This window comes from Tiliqua scincoides, chromosome 3 (genome assembly GCF_035046505.1).
Source record: "Tiliqua scincoides isolate rTilSci1 chromosome 3, rTilSci1.hap2, whole genome shotgun sequence".
Classification (NCBI taxonomy): Eukaryota; Metazoa; Chordata; class Lepidosauria; order Squamata; family Scincidae; genus Tiliqua; species Tiliqua scincoides.
In genome coordinates, this window is record NC_089823.1 from 191,317,291 (window position 1) to 191,340,874 (window position 23,584).

At 46.5% G+C, this 23,584-nt stretch overlaps 1 protein-coding gene across 1 annotated transcript in view; it reads left to right on the forward strand.

Annotated features, from left to right (window-relative positions):
• The window catches only part of GOLGA7B (golgin A7 family member B), a 43,119-nt gene that overhangs the window by 15,388 nt on the left and 4,147 nt on the right, over window positions 1-23,584 (forward strand). The window contains exons 2-3 of the mRNA XM_066619575.1: window positions 21,338-21,463; window positions 22,929-23,081. Of these exons, the coding sequence (XP_066475672.1) occupies window positions 21,338-21,463; window positions 22,929-23,081 (279 nt within the window). The remainder of the gene's footprint in view (window positions 1-21,337; window positions 21,464-22,928; window positions 23,082-23,584) is intronic.

Here is a 23,584-nt window from a genome sequence, read left to right on the forward strand (position 1 = left end):
AATACACTGTACTTAAAGAAGGCAGGAGAGAGTCTTTCCTTTGACTCAGGGTCTGTCCCCATCAAAGAGATCTTTGCTTTTTGGCAGCCCAGCATGGGGTGAAGGCCTGGAGTTCAATTATGTCATTTCAAATCCATACATTCACACAGCCTTGTATGCCCAAAGCACAAATCCACTTAGCTTGCAAATGCAGGAAAGGTTTTGTTTCCTGTGGCCTCTGCTGTGCACAAACAAGTGAGCAACAGAGAGGTCATTACCTAGGGGCATGGTGCTTTGGTGAAAGCAAATACCCCCTCTGGAGAAGGGGGAATGTGGGATGGGATGGCAAAGCTGTTCAGCTCTTAACTCCTGCTTGCGGAAAGGAGTGATAGACCAGTGAGTGTGAATGCAAATCTTGTATTCATACATCCCAGTGCAGAAGTGTTGTCATAGAAACACAGCGCTTCCCTTTTGCCAGGCGGTGGAGAAGGCTCCTAGCTGATGTCACAGGCAAAGTCAAAGTCTCTCTGAAAACCTGGAGAGCTGCTACCAGTCTGTGTTGACAATACTGACCTAGACAGACCAATAGCCTGATTCATAGGAGGGCAGATTCCTATGTTGGGGCTGCGCCAAACTCCTTTGGTTTTCTTGTCAAGCGCCGGTTCTAAGCTGGCCTTTATGCTGTTATGCAGGTCCAATCCCTCCATGAGACTGACCCAGGCCTCAGGCAGTGGATAGTGAGTGGTGCCTGCCAGCTGCCTTTGCTCTCCCGCCTTTGCTTCTCTTCATCCTCCCACTCCCTGGATTCGAAAAGGAAGAGATTAACAGAGGAAGAGGAAGTGCAGAGAAAAGCAGAGGAGAAGAGACTGGCGGGCTAGAGCAGGTGTTCCCAAACCCCAGCCTGGGGGCCAGGTGTGGCCCATGGCAAGCCTCTGGCCCCTGCAAGCCTCTGGCCCACTCAACTGAATGTTACCAGAGCTGTGCTCTAGTTACATCTAGGGGTTTTTCTGATGGTCAGGCAGGCCATGCACCTCCCCTTAGAATGCCTTCTTAAGGCCTAAAAACATCACTTCCTGGTTTTCCTGAAAAACCAGAAGATATGTTTTTGGGCCATCTGAAGGTCTTAGGCTTTCTGAGGCTCTCTGATGTATTTATTTAACTTTTATATTTAAAATTTATTTTTCCGGCCCTTGACACCATGCCAGGTATTAGATGTGGCCCTCTGGCCTAAAAGTGTAGAGACCCCTGGGCTAGAGTGTCACAGGCACACACTCCTTTTCTCTCCATTCGCCTCTTCCTTTTCAGTTTCATTGAGAGGTAGGAGAAGGAGGAGTAGCAGCAGTGAAAACTGATCTGCCACCTAGGAGAAACAACATTTGGCATGACAAGGCACTGGATGGGAGGGTTGGGTGGCAGCATTTGGTGAACAGGTACCAGGAGGTCTTAGGTGGTACCTGCTGTTCTTCTCCTCTGATTAACAGGAGAGGCAGTACTCAGCTAGTTGCATGCATCTCCAGGCCTGCTACCTCCTTTGGTATTTTCTTACTGTCTTAGTGCCACTGGTACATTTTTTAATTTCCTGCAGAGAAGTAGCGTGGTCAGCAGCACTGCCATCCATAGCCTTTTCAATTGATGTAAAATCCAGGACCACTCATGCAGTGAGCAGGCATAATAGGGCTGAGAGTGGCTATATCAGTAGCAGCTAGGGCTGCAAGCTTTAATCAATTTGCTCGGTAGATTAATCAACAGGAGCTTCAGTTGCAGATTAAAATTTGCAGAATGATTAATTGGTAGGGCTCATATTGAAGGGGAACCACTCTGTTTGCTGTAGAGACATGTCATCTTCCTCTTCTTACTGCCAAATTGGATAAAAAAAAAATCAGGCATAAATGCATTTCCTTCCAATTTATATCCAAAGCAAGCAGAGTTTGCATTTCAGGCAACAGAAGCTGACAGTGTTCAGATGAAATCAATGTTAATGTGTCTTCTAAACCTTCCACAGCACTGATGAGGTTTTTGAAGCCATTTGGGGGGGGGGGGGTCTGGTGAATACCTGTTTATAGAATTGATGAAAAAGAACATATTAAAGATTACCAGATATTTACAGTGAGTTGTACTTTTTGTTTATGATTGTACATTATCAAACACTTAAGAGATGCTATACCTCTTCTTCAACAGGCAGAGCTAGACTAATTACTGAATCCTATCTGGTCCTTATGCTGATGGATTTTGTGATCTATCAGCATAAGGCTGGGCCTGCCATTGCATGATCTGCTCCAACAGTGCTACCTGGGTCTTGGGAGCTGGTAAGCTCTGCACTGGCAGCAGTGGGCCACCAACTCCACCAGAGCTGGTAAGTCAGCAGTGGGGAGCTGGATTGGGAAGGATCCAGATGGATTTGGGCAGGGCTGGGGCTGTCTGGGGGAGGGAGGGGGAAATTCTCAGTGGCAGCTGTGCAAGTCAAGGTCCTACACCTCTTTCCTGGCCTGGACCTCTCCCCCAGGAGTCTCCTCAGTCTAGCAAAAGAGCTGGTGTAGGCCTGAAGAGACCCACTGGAGATCAGGTGGCCTACAGAGAAGTAAGTAAAAATGTCTGTGCTCCATCGGTGGTACTGCATGATCTGGGCTGGTGGAGGATCCGACATGCATATTACTCAGAAATAAGTTGCATAGTGTTCAATAGGTCCTCTTCCTAGGTAAGAAAATATAGGATTCCAGTCATGGTTGCCTGGGAAATGTGTACATTTAAGGGAAGGGTATGCATTGGTTACATAAAATTCAATCTCAAGAAACCAAAAATGGCAGCAGCAATCTGAGTCTTCTTTCTCCCAAACTGTAACATGTAGCACAGCTTGTTTGGTATCCTATCCTCATTATGTTGTGCATTTCCCTGCAGCAGCCAATTACCGGTATATAGAGTGATGGGTTGTGGAAAACGTACAACCCAACAGCCGCAAGGTTGTACCGCATGTTACAGTGCAAGAGAACTTAACACAAATCTGCTGTTCCACCTAAAAGGTCACCTATTGAAGTCACTTCTACGTTGTGCTGGTACTATCCACATTCATTTAAATGGAATTGACTGATTCACAGATTAATAGTCTAGGTTAAGCATTGTAGGCATGTGCACCTACTTTAAGAAACTCCAGGGTGGAGACGTCTCTTGCTGCTCATTGCCCTTATTCTCCTCTTGTACTGAAGTTTCATTGATAACTGTGCTTCTGTACCTCTTTAACTGGGGGCTCTGCCTGTTTCCTCCTCTGAGTTCTATGAATGTTGTTTTCAGTCAGGTTCCTTCCATTGCATGCCTAGCGGCGGCAGTCATAACCTAAAAGGGCTGGCTTGAGCCCATTAAGTAGCAGGCATAATTGCTTGCCATAAAGCACTGATGTTGGCAGATTCCTTTCTCCACTGAGTAGTGCAAGTGATTTGTGAGACACGCTTTCTTTCCAAGGGCAGCTCATGTCCTGCAGGGAAACTTGTTTTCAGATGTCAGCAAAATCTTCCGGGAAATGACAGCAACCATGGAAATGTCTCTCGTTTGTCCTATATATTCTTAATGATCTCTGAGATGTAAGGATATTTCTAAAGCATAATCCAGTAGTCTGAGTTATTCAGGATTTCTCACCTTTTCCCTGGTGCATTCTTCTGTGTCAAAGACAATGATGTAAAACTCACATATACACACTCTACTGGCATTGGGAACTTATATTGTAAGTTCCTTGGGGCACAGGCATCTCATTTTTGGCTTTGTTTTTGTTTCTATTTACCATTCATTGCATGTGTTTTTAATCCCATCTTGTAAGCAGGGCCCATGAGAGGTGGATGCAGGGGATAAATTGTACCCAGGCCCAGCGTCAAAAAGGGGGCCCAGGAGCCAAAGAAGAGGGCTCAAAAATTTCCTGGGAGTTGACATTTTCTGATCATAAGACACAATTTTCACAAGGTAGCTTAACAAAACCACAAATACAATAATAGTGAAAACATGAAACATTATAATCACACAATACAATAATAAAAATATTGTAGAAGTGATATCTCATGAGAGCCAGCACGGAACATAGTCAACAAATGCTATGTGGAATAGAACTGTCATCAGATTATTTTTAAAAACATTTGGGGAGAGAGCTAGACAAATTTCCTCTTCTGTAAATCTTCAACAACTGTAAGAGAAGCGTAGTGTTTCTGTACAGCATCAAGTTTCTAAGATCTATCCATCTGTTACAAAATGACAGGTACTAGCCCAAGGAGCATACAGTCTAATTGCCTGCTCCAATAGCATGCTTGGACATGAAACCATAAACAAAAACATTCCACTAAGAAAATGTGCTGGTTCCCACAGCTATCTATGGCAAGATCCTCTGACCTAAATATTGTTTCTTTCTACAATCTCAGCTCCTACAAGTGCCACATTATATTGTAAACTAGACTATGTAATATGTGGGACTGCCTTTGAAGACTTCTTGGAAACATTTGTTAGGGATCGCTGTTAGGTTACTAACTTATGCTACAATCTTATGCATGTCTACTCAGAAGAAATGCCCATTAAATTCAATGAGACTTCCAGGAAAATGTGTATAGAATTGCAGCCTTAGACCAGCCAATGGTATCAATCCTGAAGGTTTTTAAATAAAGACATTGGCTGCTGGTGCATTTCCAGGCACAATTCAAAGTGCTGGTGCTTACCTTTGAAGTTCCTGAATACTGCCTGAACAATAAGGCTCTCATTTCCAAGTCTCTCACCTGCTTAAAGTGAGGCTGGCAAGAGGGCCTTTTAAATTGTGGCACCTTGTTTATGGAATGCCATCCCAGGGAGGCTCACTGAATTGGATATGCTTGCCTTTTGGTGCCAGAAAAATACCTTTTTATTTACTCAGACTTTTCAGTCACCTAAGCTGGTGGTAGTCTGGTGATTTGTGCTCTTATTGCTAGTTTTGCTCGGTGAAGTTTTTCTTTTCTGCTGTGTTTTTGTTTTAATATATTTTCTTTTCAGTTGTTATGGTTTTTATGGCTGTTACAAAATACCCTGAGAGTTTTAGCAAGCTGAAGAATGACATTAAAAATTGTCTGAATGAAGAAATAAAATACTTTTTGAAGCAGACTGTTCACTATCAAAAGAAGACAATGGTGAAACCTGAGCACCCACTGCCATAGTACCTTGCAGACCCTATTCTCAGATCTGTGTCTGCTTTACACCTAAAAACTAGAATTGGATAGCCTCTGTAAATTATTTAATCTTATAAATTAATAATCTTCTAAATGTTTATGTTGTTGGCATCCTTCAGTCTTGGAAAGCTATGGCATCCTTTTGACCTTTTCAAAGAATTCTAAAAGGTTTATGAGGCAAGACTTACCCTTACAGAAGCCATACTGATTCTCCCTCAGCAAGGCCTGTTTGTCTATGTGTTTTGAGGTTCTATCTTTGATGAGGCATTCCACCATCTTACCTGGTTTAGATGTTAGGCTGACCGGCCTATAGTTTCCAGGGTCTCCCCTCTTTCCCTTTTTAAAGATTGGTATGACATTTGCTGTCCTCCAATCCTCTGGCACTGTGGCTGTTTTGAAGGACAAGTTGCATATTTTAGTCAAGAGATCAGCAACTTCATTCTTCAATTCCTTAATAACTCTTGTGTGGATGCCATCAGGGCCTGGTGACTTATTGATCTTTAATTTATCAATGAGGTCTGAAACATCTTCTCTTTCAACCTCTATCTGACTTAATTCCTTGTTCAGGAGGGGCTGTTCGGGCAGCAATATCTGCCCGAGGTCTTCTGCCGTAAAGACAGATACAAAGAACTCATTTAATTTCTCTGCCATCTCTCAGTCTCCTTTTATCTCCCCTTTCCCTCCCTCACCATCCAGAGGGCCAACCGCTTCTCTGGCGGGTTTCCTGCTTCTAACATATTTGAAGAAGCTTTTATTATTCCCCTTAATGTTGCTGGCAATTTGTTCCTCATAGTCTCGCTTGGCCTCCCGTATCACCTTCTTACATTTCTTTTGCCACAGTTTATGTTCCTTTTTATTTTCCTCATTAGGGCAAGACTTCCATTTACGGAAGGAAGCTTCCTTGCCATTTACGGCCTCTCTAACCATGTTAGCCTCTCTAACCTCGTTAGCCATGTGGGCACCCTCCTGAACTTAGTTGAGCCCTTCTTCCTTTGCGGTATACACCTCTGCTTGGCCTCTGTTACTGTGTTTTAAGCAGCCACCATGCACTCTGGAGAGATTGGACTCTTTTTACCCTCCCTTTCAACCTCCTTCTAACCAGCCTCCTCATTTGAGGGAAGTCCACTCTTCAGGGTTTTTGTGAGAGATTTGCCCGGTATTCTTTCCCTGACGTGCATGTTGAAAAGGATCGCAGCATGATCACTGTTCCCCAATGGCTCAGTAACATTTACATCTCTAACCAGGTCCTGAGTACCACATAATATTAAATCCAGAGTCACCTGTCCTCTTGTGGGCTCCATGACTAGCTTCTCCAAAGCAAAGTCATTTAACATGTCAAGAAATCTGGTCTCCTTTTCGTGACCAGAACACAAATTGACCCAGTCTATATGAGGCTAATTGAAGTCCCCCATGATTACAACCCTGTCCCTCCTTGTCACCTCCCTGATCTGTATCCTCATTTCAAGGTCCCCTTCCGGTTTCTGGTCTGGAGGACGATAGTACGCCCCCAGTATTACATCGCTTCTCAGGCCTGGTAATTTGACCCACAGAGATTCTGTGGTGGAGTCAGACCCGCCTTCAATCTCTACTCCGCTGGATTCTATCCCTTCCTTAACATAAACGGCCACCCCACCTCCACCATGCCCCTTCCTGTCCCTCCTGTGGAGTTTATAGCCCGGGATTGCGGTATCCCACTGATTTTCTGCATTCCACCAGGTTTCTGTTATGCCCACTATGTCAATGTTTTCTCTAGTCACCAGACATTCCAGTTCTCCCATCTTTGCTTTGGGCATTTGCATAAAAGCATTTGTACATGGAATGCCCCAGGATGGGCTGCTTATTAGCTCCTTGGTCCCAGCATCCTCTCACTGTGCCAAACTGTCTATCACATCCCATCATACTACCATTCCCAATTTCTTCTCCTGCTCTACCTTTACTTTGTTGTTCTCTAACCTCCCCACCCTCGTCCCATAGGGATGAGGAGTTCCAAACCAGATGCCCCTCGGCTCCTGTCGGCTTTCCCCCAGGGATCAGTTTAAAAGCTGCTCTGCCACCTATTTAATGTTATGCACCAGCAGTCTGGTTCCATTCTGGTTCAAATGAAGCCTTTCCCTCTTGTACAGGCCCTGCTTGTCCCAAAACATTCCCCAGTGCCTAACAAATCTAAACCCCTCCTCCCTACACCACTGTCTCATCCACACATTGAGACCCCTGATCTCCGCCTGCCTAGCTGGCCCTGCGTGTGGAACAGGTAGCACTTCTGAGAACACTACCTTTGAGGTCCTGGCTTTCAGCTTCCTACCTAATAGCCTTAATTTGGCCTCCAGGACCTCCCGGCTACACTTGCCCATGTCGTTGGTGCCGACATGCACCACAACCGCTACCTCCTCCCCAGCACTGTCTACCAGCCTGTCTAGACGAGAAGTGATGTCTGCAACCTTCCCACCAGGCAGGCAAGTCGCCATGCAGTCCTCACAACTGTTGCAAACCCCCTCTCTATGTTTCTAATAATCAAATTCCCCACTACAAGTAGCCCCCGACCCCCCTCCCGCTGAGGAGTATTCTGAGTGCGTTCGGATACGGACCCCTCCCCTGGAGAAGGGGTCCCTCCTAGGGGATTGTTTCCCTCCTCTCCAGGATGACGTCCTCCAGCCCTGAGACTTCCCACCTGGGCAGCCGAGGAGCTGCACGCCTGAGGTTGGGACGAAGCCTAATCATCCCTGGAAGTCTCCCCACGGTCCTTCTCTGCCTGCCTCTGCTTCTCCAGGTCGGCCACCAAGGCTTCAAGGGAGTGGACATGTCCCCTGAGTCCCTGGGTACTCAGAACACTCAGGACACTCAGAACAGAGTGTCCTCTTCAGTGCATGAAACCTGGATAAAGTAGATATGGAGGATAGACTGTTTCCCATGCAGCAAATCCCCCCTCTCCACGTCACTGAAATGGTACAATGGAAAGGCAAAAGCCAATATGGTTGGTTCCAGCGGCGTCGCAGGAGTTGCCAGAACATGCTCAGTTCAGTGTAAACGTTAAAACTGCATTGAGATTGAACAGACTGTGGACTTGCAAAACTTATGCAGTCAATTGGCAGAGCTGGCAACTTGAAAGAAAAATGTAGAACAGTGATATGACTAGGGTGCTTTGAACCCAGCGGAAAAAGTCATGCCTAGGAAGGAGAACAGGTTTGGAAACTCTAGGTGAATATAGCACCCTGTCATCATAAGCCAGTAATTAAAGATCCTGCCAGGACAGGTCATGATTAGCATCCATGCTCCCTCCAGAGAATGCTGATGAGGTTTCTTGCAGGATGGCCAGGATGGGCCCTAATATACTATAATGTGTACAGTATCATTAACTCAGGCATGGCTTTAAAAGATTTCAGACCTCTAGGGATACAGAACCACATTTCTAGTTTATGTAACACCAACAACTGTATGCCGGGGAGAGAGTTTTGCATTAGCTTAGTTAAGCTAAGAGTCGAATGACAAGCAGTATGTTGAGCAAACTGAAGACATGACAACCAGGGCAGACAGATGCCAGTGGCAGGGATGTTAGTAGCTAGTTCTCTGTTTCACCTTATTGTGAGTAAAGCATCTTCATTATGTAAAGTACCACGACACTGAGAGGCAGCATAGACCATTGTTGGCTCAGAGAAGATGGGGCTGGGAGCCACGAAAAAAGGGTACATGGCCCTGTATGTGAACCAGGAATAAAAATGCAGTTTCTGCTTGAACAATTGCAAAATCCCAGACATGGGGTTTTTAGTGGCCAGGGCATGGGAAGTCATTGTCTTGCATAGCATCTTGCTCCTCCTCATAATTAATAGGCTTTCACACTTATCCAGGAGTAAGCCCTATTGCATGGAGTGGGGCTTACTGCTGAGTAGGCATCAGTAGGCTTGTGCTCTTAAAATTATGTAAAACAAGCATAAGCTTGTATTTGTGCAGATATATGGAAACATATAAACATGTTATCATGCTTATGTACATGTTATCCCCTGGGGGTTGGGGATAAGAATAGGCCCTCAGTTTGGCTGTACTTGTCGTAAGAGGCGACTAAACAGCCACCGGGTAGATGGGACTTGTCAGCCTGGGAAGGCAGCTCATCAGAGAGAAGTAAAACTGGATCCCAAACCTCCACTACCTTGTGGCTACATCCAGTTATGGAAAAGGCTTCAGGAGTCAACCTCGAGGCAAAATCCAGAGCCAGAGTCCCTGAGGCAGTTCATGGCGAGTGTTGTAGCATCTGATTGATGCCATTCTGTGTGGATGGATAGAATGGATAGAGAGATGCTCTTTTCCCTCTCACAGAACAGCAGAATCAGGGGACATCCACAAAAACTGAGTGTTGGGAGAGTTAGGACAGACAGAAGAAAATATTTTTTTACTCAGCATGTCTGTGGAACTCCTTGCAACAGGATGTGGTGATGGCATCTGGCCTGGATGCCTTTAAATTTCTGGACAAATTTCTGGAGGAAAAATCCATCATGGGTTACAAGTGTATGTGCAACCTCCTGATTTTAGAAATGGGCAATGTCAGAATGCCAGATGCAAGGGAGGGCACCAGGATGCAGGTCTCTTGTTGTCATATGTGCTCCATGAGGCATTTGGTGGGCCATTGTGAGATACAGGAAGCAGATGGGCCTATGGCCTGATCCAACAGGGCTTTTCTTATGTTTTTATGATTGATCTCCACAATGCTTTACTTCCAGGTCTTCCGTTTTTCAAAGCTGAAGATTTGGAAATAAATGTATGCTGTACTTTGGAGATCACTGCATAGAATGGCACCAATGAGAGACATAAAAACATTTCCAGAGTAAAACTGCTTTGTACATAATTACCAGCTTCAGCACAAGAGAGCAGCACTGGCTTAGGTCCAGGCAGTGCCAGCATCTGCTTAGGTAGACGCAGCTGCCCTGTTCATGCCAAGTAACATCTGGTTTGCTATTGGCTGTGCTGTTGGAGAGATGAAGAATTTGTTTAGGGGTGGTGGGTTTCTTAGCAATCCACATTGCTCCTCAAATTTCCCTGAGTTACAAGGCCTTTTGGGAAACTATGACACGCCTTTGCACAGGAGGTCCTGTAGGAGCCCAACTTGCGATAATTGGGAAGAGATAGGAGAGAGAAGGCAGTTCTGAGTGACAGGTTAGTTTTCAGGTTGTGATTTGAGGAGCAAGTTCCTGGCTGGCAAGCTGGCTGGGACATTGTGCAGCTGCCTGTTGGGTTGAGTTAGGCATGCGACTGAGATTGTCTCTGTGTATACATATGTCATGGATAATAAGTATGCATGTACATGTGGAGTCTCTTGGAGTCAGATAATATTTTCAGACCTAAGCATTTATTTTCTTGTTCTTGAGTAGCATACAAATCACATCTACACACTCTTGAAGTCACACATGCACACTTCTAAAGGTTTCTGGTCACCTGCCTATTTCTGCTCTTTCCTAACGTTGGATGAGCTGCCATGTTGCCTTGGAACAATTAGGAATATGCTAAATTCTCAGGATATAACTCACAATAACTGCAGGTTAGCAAATGGCCCACTTTTGTAGGGGAACTGAAAGGTTTTTGACAGGGAAAAAATCCATGCAGAGCAGGAGAGGAACTATATGTAGTCCATAATTCTGCATAAGTACAAAAACAAAAAAAACATAGCATTTGTACTTACAAATTTCATCATCTAAAGAATCACAACTTTTATATTTTTAAACAACCCTTTCATAGTGTACAGTTAGCTTTGAAAGCACCACAGACCCCCCCCCCACACAAGTCGACCCCACAGATAAGTCGAGAGCAGGTTTTGAGCCTACAATCATGGAATTTTCTATCACCCTCAGATAAGTCGGGGGTTAAACTTAGGGGGGGTGTCTGACTATAGTTTTGTCTGATTTTACCCAAGGCCAGATCCTGAGAAATAACCTACCACTAATTGTTACCTAAGAACTGTAGTCTCTAGTTTATTAAAAACATAGTAAAAGATCATAAGATACATTTTCATTATTTTTTAAATTCTGGTCTTCACCACCTTTTTGTAAACACTATCAGAGTAAGTGCACTGTAAACTACATACCAGTAAAAGAGTGGTTCCTAACCTGGTATTCATGTACTCCCAGGGATACTCAACAAGACCTTTAAGGGTAATTGAAAAAGAATGAAATAATGGCAGAAAAAGGCAGGCTGTGCTCCAGAATGCCTTGCAAGGACCAGCAAGGGAGGAAGAGAGGTAGCTAGTTGGCTGTGAATACCCCACCAATAGCTAGTTTTTGGTTATCAATTCATCTATGAACCAGTGATAGAAAACCATCACAGTAAAAAAGCTGAAACATAATATGAAAAGTGATCAATCACCCAGAATTTCTCAGCACACTTCTGGTGCAAAACAGTGCAAAGGCAGAGTCTTCTGTTCTTCAAACAGATGGAAAGAGAAAATATGTGATGAATACATGAAGTCTGGGCTTTCATATGGAGGAGATGAAGGCTTGTTAGATTAATTACAAACATTTTGCTAATATGAAGGGTACAATTTATAAAAATGGGCTGCCAAGGGTTATGCAAGTGAAAAAGGTTGGGAACCACTGCAGGAGATCCATGAATCAAAGGTGAACCTTGAAGGTGTCTGGTGTGTTAAGCCAGAAGCTCTACATATAACATACAACCCATAACAAGTAACTGAGAGTGTGCAATTCAATTCACAGCAGAGAGATGAGATATTTGCAACCCTTTTTACTCAGAAGTAGACCCACTGCTTTCCATGGGTGTTATTCTTAAGTAATGGTGCACTGAACTGTAGCCTGGGAAGGAGGGTCCCATCCTGGTGTTTCAAAAAACAGACCTGCTTTGCAAGCATTTGCAATGCAGAACCAGGCTGTAGCAGAAGGAAGGAGAATAAAAGGTTAACTTTGGCTGGAATGTCCCTGGAAAGTAACTATAGCAGCTAACTGAGCAACTAACTAACTGAGCACAGCTCAGCTGAGAAGAAACTGTTCAGAGCTGAAAGGCTCTGCCCTCTGATTGACCCTGAGATAAGCTGAAGTGAGAATTGGAGCTTGATTACTTGGCAAAAATTTCACGTACTATATGTGAGTATCTAAGGTATATGGATGATGCTTGGTGAAATCTCCAAAGCTACACATGTGTATGGAAGTGGTGTTGATGGTAGTATTTCCGTGATTGGGTGTTTGTATGAGAATTCAATACCTTGCATAACTCTTTGCCCCTTCCCATGAGTGTAGGATACATGATTGAAAATAAAGATATGCAAATCTCTTAATTTGCACAATTTGTCTAAGTTGCAGAATTCAACTTTTTTTTCCTGCGATACATAATTTGACCTATCCTAATACTGAAAGCCATGATTCTGTTTGAGTGCAGAAAAACACATAGCAGACTATATTTAGGTGTGTGTGTCATCCAAGTATCAGGAGTTCTCAAGAGGTAGGGAAGGGAAGGAATAAGGGGACCCATAAGCAGAGCAGATTAGGAAGTGGACTGTGAAACTTAAGGGAAGGGTGAGTGAAGAAGGGAAATGCCTGTGTAAAGAAGGGCAGAGAGGATATAGAACAGATGGGAAGGAGTAATCAATGAGAGAAGGTGAAAAATGGGAAGAGCCTCCCATGGGGCCTAACAATAGGAGAGTCTGTAGAATGTTGGCAGGATGGATGTGTATGTTGGGAGGGGAAACAAAGAAAGGCTGGACAAGCAGAGAAGTTGGCTGAGAATCAAGGGTGGCAGAGGGAAGCTGGAACCTCAGGAAAGAATACGTAGTAGGCACATGAAAATTGTGAAAAAGAGGGGCCAAAGAGAAAGATGCACTGGTGGACCTCCTCACACAGGACCTAGGGACCAACAGCCCAATCCTATCCTCCCTGGTGCCACTGGGTGCAGTGGCACCAAAATGGCTACTGCTGCATCCATTGGGACCAGGGAGGCTGCTGGAGGAAGGGGATTCATCCCCTTTCCCTGAGGAAAGCCCCAGGCTCCGCAATGGGCTACTTGAGTCTGCATCAGCTATTTTGCCAGCGCAGACTTGAGAAGCACCGTGTCGAATTTTGCAGCCTGATACGGGGGGGATAGGAACAAGTGGAGGAGGACTCTGCTGGTCCTACACCCCTCTTGGACTGGCCCCTCCCCTGCCCTTCCCTTGCTTTGGAATCCCCCCAAAACCTGGTGGTGCTACTTACTGCCGCTGGCTCATTGCAGGCATCCTCTCGGTGCTGAGGTCTAGTGCTGACTGGCATGAGCCCAGTGCCAGAGCTCCCTCCTTCCCACGTGCTGCATGTGTGCTTTACGGCATGTTTGTGACACCCAGAGCCAGCAGTACAAGTGTACCGCTGGAGCTGGGCACCATAGGATTGGGTCCCAAGTGCAATTACCAGAAAGGAAACGAACAGATAAAGTTACTTTGTTCTTTCTTCCATCATGGAACTCAAGGTAGCATACCCAGGGTTCTTGGGCACTCATTCATCTAGGCATAGACCACAGTTAAACCTGCCTAGATTTAGCAACATGCAATAGGATGCAGGTATCTTGTCTTGTGTGCTCTTGAGGCATCACAGGTGGCCACTGTGAGATACAAGAAGCTGGACTAGATGGGCCTTTGCCCTGATCCAGCAAGGCTGTTCTTATGATGGCTCTAATATGTGCCCTTAATCATGCCACAGGACTCTTGGATTGTGGGCTAAGATCTTAACATAAGGTTCCTACATTCAGGCATGGGAAGAGCTCTGATTAGTATCTTTAATACCCATATTGCACAGAAAGGAAAATTCTATCCAGGTGTGGAAAATTCTTTCTGTGCAGTTTTTAAAGACACAGGAAGCTTCTCAGGTTGCAAGCCTAAGGAGACAGGTCCTGCATTTGATCAGGGTGACCAGATACAATGGAGGACAGAATGCCTATACCTTTGACTATTGTATAGAAGAGGAAATTTTGGTAGGTGCAGCTTTTTAAACCGTTCCATGTTAAGCTGCACCTGCCAAAATTCCCTCTGCATATAAAGGTATAGGCACTCTGTCCTCCATTGTATCTGGTCACCCTACATTTGTTATATACTGTAGATTTAAGTTAACCAGCCAAACATTTTATTTAACACATTATAGTTAATTAAGGTTGCTACATCTTTGGTTGTCCGTTGCCATTCAACTTTGAATTTGAACCACTGGAAATGGTTCAAATAATATCTCTAAGTGTTGTCCTGTTTAATCCTACAGCCCAAATGAAGTATTCACAGACAGATGTGGGGGGAAAGGGTGGCTAGAGCAGGCAATTTGTGTTTCTGTCATTGTGTCCTAGGTGCAAAGGAGTCAGTCCCACACCCTATCCTAGTCCTGTCCTGGCACGTGGTGGGAAAGTGGTGGTTGGGATTCACCCAGCTTAGGAGAACTGCTGTGCCAGTGAAGGCAACAGTGGCTGCCCAAATGGCCATCTGTGTGTCTCCTGCTTGGAGGCAAGACTGGGAAGTGACCCAGGTAGTCCGCCTGTTGGCACCCAGAAGGCAAGGCAGGAGTAAGCACGGGAGGCATCCTTCTCCTCCTCCCTCGGTGGAGCTCCGCCTCTCCAGGCCCTCCCCCAAGCCGGTTCCGGAGCCGGCGCCCGGCGCTTGAGCGTGGGGACGCCCTGGGGATGCGGCTCCCACGAAGGCGCTCCGCCGCTCCCCTCCCCTACTGGTGAGGTCTGTCCCTGAACACGCCTGAGAGTCGAGGCTGTGGCTGAGCCGGGCCCCAGCTGGAAAAGGGGTCGCCACAGCACCGCGGGCGAGGCTAGGTGGGCGCCGGTCCCTGAGACCAGGATCAGCACCAAGGACAGCGCCAAACTCTGCCCCTGGCCCCAGCGCGAACTCTGCGCCTCTGTGCAGAGTTCGCCTCGGGATCGGAGCGCCTCCTCCACGTCCAGCACCAGGGACAGCGCCCCCGGCTCGGCTTCTTCGCCCCAGGCCCGCGGCAGCCCCAGCTCCGGTCTCCAGCGTGGATCCTGCCCGCCGGCACGACATGGCAACCGAGGTGAGCAGGGCGCGGAGCGCACGGAGGCGATGCTCTCTCGAATCATGGCAGCTGCCGGCCGGGCAGCATCTTTTCTGGCAGGCGGCGGCTGCCTGCTTTGCCTGGGTGGGTTCTGTGGATGCGGCAAGAGCCTGCAGATCCCCTCCCCGTCCTCTCCAGGCTCTCGCGCCGCATCCCCGGATCTGCTCTGCAGGCCCCGGGAGGAGTTGCTGGTGCCTCCGCTTTAGCGGCTTCTGTACCTGGGAAGGAAAGCATACAGCCCCCTGCGTGCGTTTGGGGCTGGCCGGGGACGCCATCGTGCTCTGGGAAGCCATCCCCTCCACTGCCTTCTCCGGGTGGCACTGCCCTGCTCCTCCACTGCCTCCCCGGGGCGGCACTGCCCTGCTCCTCAGTCCCAGAACAGACAACAAGGCGGCAGTGCATTACTGCCTCGCCGCGCTCAGCTACCAGACCGTGTCTCTCTCTAGCAGAGCACCTGTGGGGAATAGGCAGGGTAGGGAGCAGCTCCAAAGAGGTCACCGGGCGAGAAGAGCAGCATTCCTGGTGCCTTTCCAGGTTTCGCTGTGGCTTTGGCGCTGGAGGATGGTTGCGGGGAAGAGAAGACACCTGTGGCATAACTCATAGGATTAGGTGTGGGTTCCGTTGTGAGTTGGGGGGCAGCCCTCAAAGCCACTCATGGTTCTATGTGGGGCTCGAAGAAGCCAGCAGCAGCAAGAGGGGAGGGAGGGTAGCAGTGCTTTCTCTAAGGTGGCCCACTCCCCAGAATCCTTCCCACATCCCATTCCCTCCACTCTGTGTTGTCTGTGCCAGTTCAGTGGCTGCTGGTAAGGACTCTTTCTTTCCCCTCCTTCCTTCTAAGATCTTGTCTGCTGCCACTGTCATGTCAGGTGCCAAAGCAATATGCAGCCCGCAGCTGTCTGGTCATGTAGGGCTGAGCCAGAACGCAAACAGGTGAAGGGTTGTTACTAAAGTAAAGATGGCAATTTCTGAGTGCAAGTGGTGTGTATGGGGGGGGGGAGAGTTGGGAGAGTTGGGGGCTTGCTAAAGCCACAGCAGGACACACCCTGTACTGTGAAAGGGCCAGAACTCCCAACCTGCTGAATACTCCCCACCCAACTGTAGTGTATGAAATGACTAATCCCCAGAATGGTAAGTAGCCCTAAGGGGAGACAATTAACTGGGGAGAGGATCACGTACCCCATTTCCCCTTCCTATTTCTAAACACAGATGCTCCTGTCTTCTCCCCAAGAGCAGATCTTCAGAATCACATCACCAGGGGCTGACTACAGTTGGTTCCCATCTAAGCTAAATTTGCTTGTGTTCAATAAACATTGAACTCAAGTCTTATTGTGAAGAACTAAGGATGCTCTGAGGTCCAGGCATGAATAACCACTATGGTTTTTGAACCTGACTGTATTTTTGACCTGGACACTGTGAGATCCAGGTTAATGAAGCACATTGAAAATTTAATGAGATCACATGTCTTGCCTGAAATCTCTTAAGGAGGTGATTAGGGAGAAGGAAGTGGGATCTTTCCCTGCAGTTTTTCTTCTGCATTTTGGGGAAGGATATAGGGCTTCTTCTACTGCCTCTGGATAAAGCCATCATCTGGTTGTACATGGTCAGGATATTATACTACACTTGCTTTCTTTAGAACTTGAAATAAATTCACATAAAGCTTTGAAACTAGTTTGGAAGGATTTCTAGACTGCATATCCTGGCAATTTCAGAACTTTTGGGGAGTTGACATTTCTCAGATATCCTCAGAAACTTGGGCCAATGGGATGGGACAATGGAGCGGATCTCCAAAATCTGTAACCACCACGAACTTCATCACAGTGAGGAAAAGAATAGTTTGAGACACAAAATCTGCTGCCTCTTCACAGATTAACAGTCATATTCTCTAACACTGAGCAAATCTATCTCGGGGGTATAACTGTCTGCAAACTGTCCACTTATTTATCCTGCTGTGCGGAACATACCAAGATCCAGGTCTACAGAGCTTGCGTCCTGAGTACATTTCTGTACTGCAGCGAGTCATGGACTCTTCGCTCACAACAGGAGAGGAAACTGAATGCTTTCCACATGCGCCGCCTCCGATGCATCTTCGGCATCACCTGGCAGGACAAAGTTCCAAACAACACAGTCCTGGAACGAGCTGGAATCCCTAGCATGTATGCACTGCTGAAACAGAGACGCCTGCGTTGGCTCGGTCATGTTGTAAGAATGGATGATGGCCGGATCCCAAAGGATCTCCTCTATGGAGAACTTGTGCAAGGAAAGCGCCCTACAGGTAGACCACAGCTGCGATACAAGGACATCTGCAAGAGGGATCTGAAGGCCTTAGGAGTGGACCTCAACAGGTGGGAAACCCTGGCCTCTGAGCAGCCCGCTTGGAGGCAGGCTGTGCAGCATGGCCTTTCCCAGTTTGAAGAGACACTTGACCAACAGTCTGAGGCAAAGAGGCAAAGAAGGACGGCCCATAGCCAGGGAGACAGACCAGGGACAGACTGCACTTGCTCCCGGTGTGGAAGGGACTGCACTTGCTCCCGGTGTGTCACTCCCGAATCGGCCTTTTCAGCCACACTAGACGCTGTTCCAGAACCACCATTCAGAGTGCAATACCATAGTCTTTCGAGACTGAAGGTTGCCAACACTGTATTTCTTTCACCCCAGTCGATAAGTGAAGCCACTATACTTCAGTGTGATGCAATGTTTAAGCTTTGGGGCTTGTCTTCTTCAATCATAGTTGAATGTCTCTTCAGTATGTTCATCAGATAACTTCTGAGTGCAAAGTTGAATGGTTGCATAGACAGGTAATTTCGTATATAGGAAAGAATTGCCCCACTTGGTCATTTCTTTGAGCCGGCTTCCCCATCACTGTGTCTGCCTAACTGTCCACCTGACAATCTGTGACAAAGTCATACTAACTTGGAAGGCTTTTGAAGCAAGAACTAGTTTAGGTATAGGAGATTATACAATGCTGATATGGAGTGCAATGTATGACTTGAAATATAGAATAGAGTCTTGCACCAGCAGACCAGTTCACGTTTATATATACACAACATTGGCAGCAATCCTAACCACACTTTCCTGAGAGTAAGCTCCATTGAACAAATTAGGGCTTACTTCTGAGTAGATTTGGTTAGGCTTGTGCCCATCATTATATAGAGGTAAAACACTTTGGATACTACACTGAAGATAAGAACTAGATCATACTCAAATTGCAAGCAGGATATTTGGACAAGAATAAAAGGACGCATTTGAATATAATTATCAGGTAGGTTAGGCACTTATTGAATCAACTGCATGGGCCTTTCAGAGAGCATTCTGAGTATATGCAATGACTGTGCCAAGAAACACAAAATGAAATAGGCGAGGCAAAGATCAAACTGTTGAAGATAACAACTGGGACAGGTGTGTAATTAGTAGGAATATATGATTTTATGCATGAAATTTCACATATGTAATGAATATATTGTGCATTACTGTAATGCAATACATTGATGGCAAGGATGCAATACATTGATGGCAAGGATGGCAAGGATGCAATACATTGATGGCAAGGAAGGCAATGCAATACATTGATGGCAAGGATGGGGCATGTACCCAGATTTCCCAGCATCAAGTTTAATGCATTCAGCATTCACTTATGCTGCTCTTTAAACTGAGGGCACAATCCTATGGTAGGTTGGTGCCAGTGGAGTATGCACTCCACTGGCACAGATGGTTGTAAAAGTGCCATATAGCATGTTGCGACAGCACACTATATAGGCCCACTGGCGGGAAGGTCAAAGCCTTCCTGTGCATGCCGGTGGAAGAGCAGCACCTGCCAGAGAAGGTGAGATTTGGCTGAGCAGCATGGGGGTGGAATGGGGCAGGAGAAGGTGGAATGGGACAGACGGAGGGCAATAGTGGGGGCAGGGGTGGGCAGGGCAGGCCTTGGAGGGGGTGGGATTGGTGGCACCGTTGTGTGCCATATCCTATCCCCTTTCTTAGGCCTGATCTGCTGACATGGAGTTGCACCAACAGTCTTGCTGATACAGGTCTGAGTTGACCCACAGCAATGACTGGGGCCTTGCCCAGGGCAAGGGGATGAATGTCCCCTTACCCCAAGGAGACAATCCACCTGCTAAATTCCCCCATGGGATACATTGCAAATCATGCCAGCACTGCTGCATTGGCATGGTGGAAATTAGGTAGGATTGGGCTGCAAGAGTGTTTCAAGTTGCAATTCTATACATACCAGAGGGTGCAATCCTGAGCACTCCCTGGACAGGTGCTGGCCCAGTATTGTTGCAAAGGTGCCGTAAGGGAAGGGTGGGTGGCAGGTGGTCTAAGGGGCAGACCGGCTCCGGGAAAGGGGTGGTACCAGGATCTGGCATTTAGGCCAGATCCTAACCCCCTCCCAAGCAGCCCAGCCTTACACTGAGCTGCTCGGATCTGCACCACTGATTTCAATGGTGCAGATCCAAGTAGCCCCATTGGGGCAGCTGCCACGTGACACAGGATAAGGGGAATTAGTTCTCCTTATTCTGAGTTGCATGGCAGCCAGTCCCAGCTCTGCTCTGGATACAGGGCAGGCCAGCTAGCCTGCCTGTTCCAGTGTGGGTTAGGATTGGGCTGCAAAAGTCCCACTGTAGTCAGTGTGACTTACTTCTGAATAGACGCACGTAGGATCATGCTGTCAGAGTGTTTAAAAAATCAGCTATGTGCTGGCAACATCTAGGGAAGGCAAATACTACTCAGAGGTTTCAGTGAAAATGTTATAATAGATTCACCTCAGGAAGGAAGGATAAAGACATTTTGCTCTCTCAAATTATGTGGCAGAAATCTGCATTGTTTATAGGGGACCCTACTCTGGGACCGCAGTTTTTGACTCTACCTTAAATAAGGAAGAACAGATGCAAAGGCCAGTCTATGAATTGACCTTTGGCTTTTGCTTTTGTACTGTGCATTTTCTCCTGGTCTTTCACCTTTTATTTGTGTCCTTGGTTGGCCTTTATGCTGACAGTGGAGTGAATCTGTATTTTTAGCTCAGTCCTGTCTCCAGTGTGGCTGGCACCTGAAGGTAGAAAGAAAGTTTCAGGGGGAACATCTTCATGATTAATTCTGAGAGGATCTTCCCTTGCCTTGCCATCTGGAACCACTTTCTGGAGATAACTTTAGCACCCACTTCATAAATCACCTAGTGGTTCCCTAATATGTTTGATCTGTGAGGGCTGTTTTGCAGTTGGAAACTTTTTTGATTCATTGAAGAGGTGCCCGTCAATTAATTGTATAATTGTTTTACACATACTTATTCGTACTTCCAAAAATTCATGGCTGTTGTTAGGGTACCACTTTAGAGGAACCATTTCCTCTTCTCACTCACACAGGAGCAGATGTGCCTTCTCTGAATATGGTGACACATGCATCCATCATCTAAAAACAATAGTATTTTTTTTCCTTCATAACTATTCCTTTAATTTAATATGCCAGTTGATGCCGATTAAAGTATCCTGTAGACATTCACCCGCCTGCCTGGAAATTTCTTATTTGTAAGCAGCATCCACCTGGCTGAGATAACATTTAAATGACCCACCCACTTAGTTGTGGCAGATCATGTGGGTCTTTTCCACAGAAGTAGCAGCCCCTGTGCAGTGCCAGTTCACTAGGGAAAGACCCAGGCAATTGGCTCTACGCATGAAGTTGGGTCCTTCAAACATTCTCAGTCATGCAAGCGCTGCTCATGAATAAAGAGCTCCCACATGGCTGACAGAACCTCTAAAGAGCACCTTAAATGATTAATTAACTGATTAAAATGAATTAAGGATTGGTTGACTAAGAGGTCTCTAATTGGGTGACATACTTACTCCTTCGTGATGCTTCCTCCAATGGCAGCGCTCCCTTACACTGCTCCTGAGTAGGATGCCTTCATGGGTATCTCTTCCTGCGCCTCTCTTTTCCTCTGGGAACCAGGCATGTAAATGGGACAGCTGTCTTGGGGGAAGAAGTCAGTAGATGATGAAATTGTTGTGACTGAGGATAATTAACAGGCTTGTCTTTATGAAAAACTGAATAGGAGCACAGAGTGACGTGCATGACAAGCCCACAAACAAAGACAAGAACAACTAGTTTGATCTGCAGATGTCGGGACAAAAGAGTATGAGCTTCCAGGGGTCTTGCCTTTGTAACCATTTACTCTTGTTTGCACAGGTCCACAATCTCCAAGAACTGCGGCGAAGTGCCTCCTTGGCCACCAAAGTTTTTGTACAGCGAGACTACAGTGATGGGACCATATGTCAGTTCCAGACCAAATTTCCACCTGAGCTGGACAGTCGGGTACGGTCGGCTATCTTATAGGGCTTGCTTCTTTATTTATTTTGTTCATTTATACCTTCCCATTCCACTTGCAAGAAGAGCTCAAGGTGGCTGACAAGAGTCAAGATCAATATAAAAGAGACAAACAAAAGCCAAAACAGAAGTCTCAAGGGCATTGACAAAGTCCCAAGAAGCAACATAAAAAGGAGTGACATAGTCATCTGCAGTGCATTTAGGAGAGAAAATGCTCTCAAAAACAGGAGTGCTACTATAAACACAACACAAAAACAAAGAGCACAATCCTAACCAACTTTTGAGCACTGAGGTAAGGGAACAGACATTCCCTTACCTTGCGGAGGCCTCCTTGACTGCCACCCAACTGCAGGATGCAGCACATGCCCCATTGGCACTGCTATGTCAATGCTGGAAAGTTGGTAAGGATTTGGGCCAAAAGCAACAACAGTGCAGAGCCACAGAACAGCCACAGAACTTCCTCTTTGAAAAAAGGATGTCATGGCTTGCATGGCACTGTATGTGTTATGAAAATCCCTGGTTTTTCCCTTGGGGATGCATAACCACTGCTGTTGGGTTCTTCCTCCATCCACTTTTAGGATTTAAAAAGTAAGAGGGGAATGGAGCAGGAAGTGTGCACCTGAACACCAAGAACATTGCTTTGCCCTACCTAGAATTTGTTTGTAAAATTGACTTTTTAATTTATGACATGACAGCCTCCATTTAAAGAATGAGAGCTTGTTTTAATAGCAGGAATAATTAAGAGAACCCCCTGCAAAGTTGGTGCTGCTCCCAAAGGGCAGAGTGGAGACACTCTGGAGGCATCCCGCCACTCTCCTCTCCTCTTTTGCTCACCCTCTCCTTCCTTCTTTTCAAATTCAGCATGGAAGGGGAGGGCGGGAGGAGGAGGAATTTCTCCCCTCCTGAAGCATTGGCAGAGAGCATTTTTGTGAATGCAGCTAGTTGCCTGGCCCGATGGCAAAAGTAATGGGTGAGCAGCTGACCTGTCTCATGGAAGCAGTGCCTGGTGGGATGACTAGGATAATCACTCTCAGGGTGGGAGAAGTGGCAAATGGTTGCTTGCAGTCTCCACATGCCACCACAGTGTGCCTCATGGTTACACTACAGTGTGCCTTAGGATATTACTTTCCCAAACAAGTTACAGGTGTTCTGGGAACCTAAATTTCAATGAAAGGTTCACCAGCTTCTTAGAGGGCTAGGCTGGGGTTAGTTCCTTTTTGGATTCCAACTTGCTAGCCTTTAGGATTACATACAAATCAGAGAGATTCATTCAAGGAATAAATGCACACACTCATATAAATGCCTCTCTGCTCTTGTTCTTAGTCTCCCTCCTCCCTGCTACTGTCAGTGTTCTACCTTTCATTACTTGGGGGAAGTGGTAGGAAGGGTCATAGAAATGCTTCCAGTGCATGCCTTCATGGTGTTTTGCCTCTCTCTTCTCTTCATGCCAAAGATTGAGCGGCAGCTGTTTGAGGAAACAGTGAAGACCCTCAACAACTTCTATGCAGAGGCTGAGAAAATTGGGGGCAGCTCCTACCTGGAGGGATGTCTGGCCTGTGCCACAGCCTACTTCATCTTCCTCTGCATGGAGACCCGCTATGAGAAGGTTTGGGGGCACAATGGGGCAAGAAGAACAATGGAGATTGTGATCATATTCATGGACTCAATATATAGCTTGTAAACCAATGTCAAAAAAACCAGTTAAGAACATAAGAGGAGCCCCACTGGATCAGGCCATAGGCCCATCTAGTCCAGCTTCCTGTATCTCACAGCGGCCCGCCAAATGCCCCAGGGAGCACACCAGATAACAAGAGACCTCATCCTGGTGCCCTCCCTTGCATCTGGCATTCTGACATAGCCCATTTCTAAAATCAGGAGGTTGCACATGCACATCATGGCTTGTAACCCGTAATGGATTTTTCCTCCAGAAACTTGTCCAACCCCCTTTTAAAGGCGTCCAGGCCAGACGCCATCACCACATCCTGTGGCAAGGAGTTCCACAGACCAACCACACGCTGAGTAAAGAAATATTTTCTTTTGTCTGTCCTAACTCTCCCAACACTCAATTTTAGTGGATGTCCCCTGGTTCTGGTGTTATGTGAGAGTGTA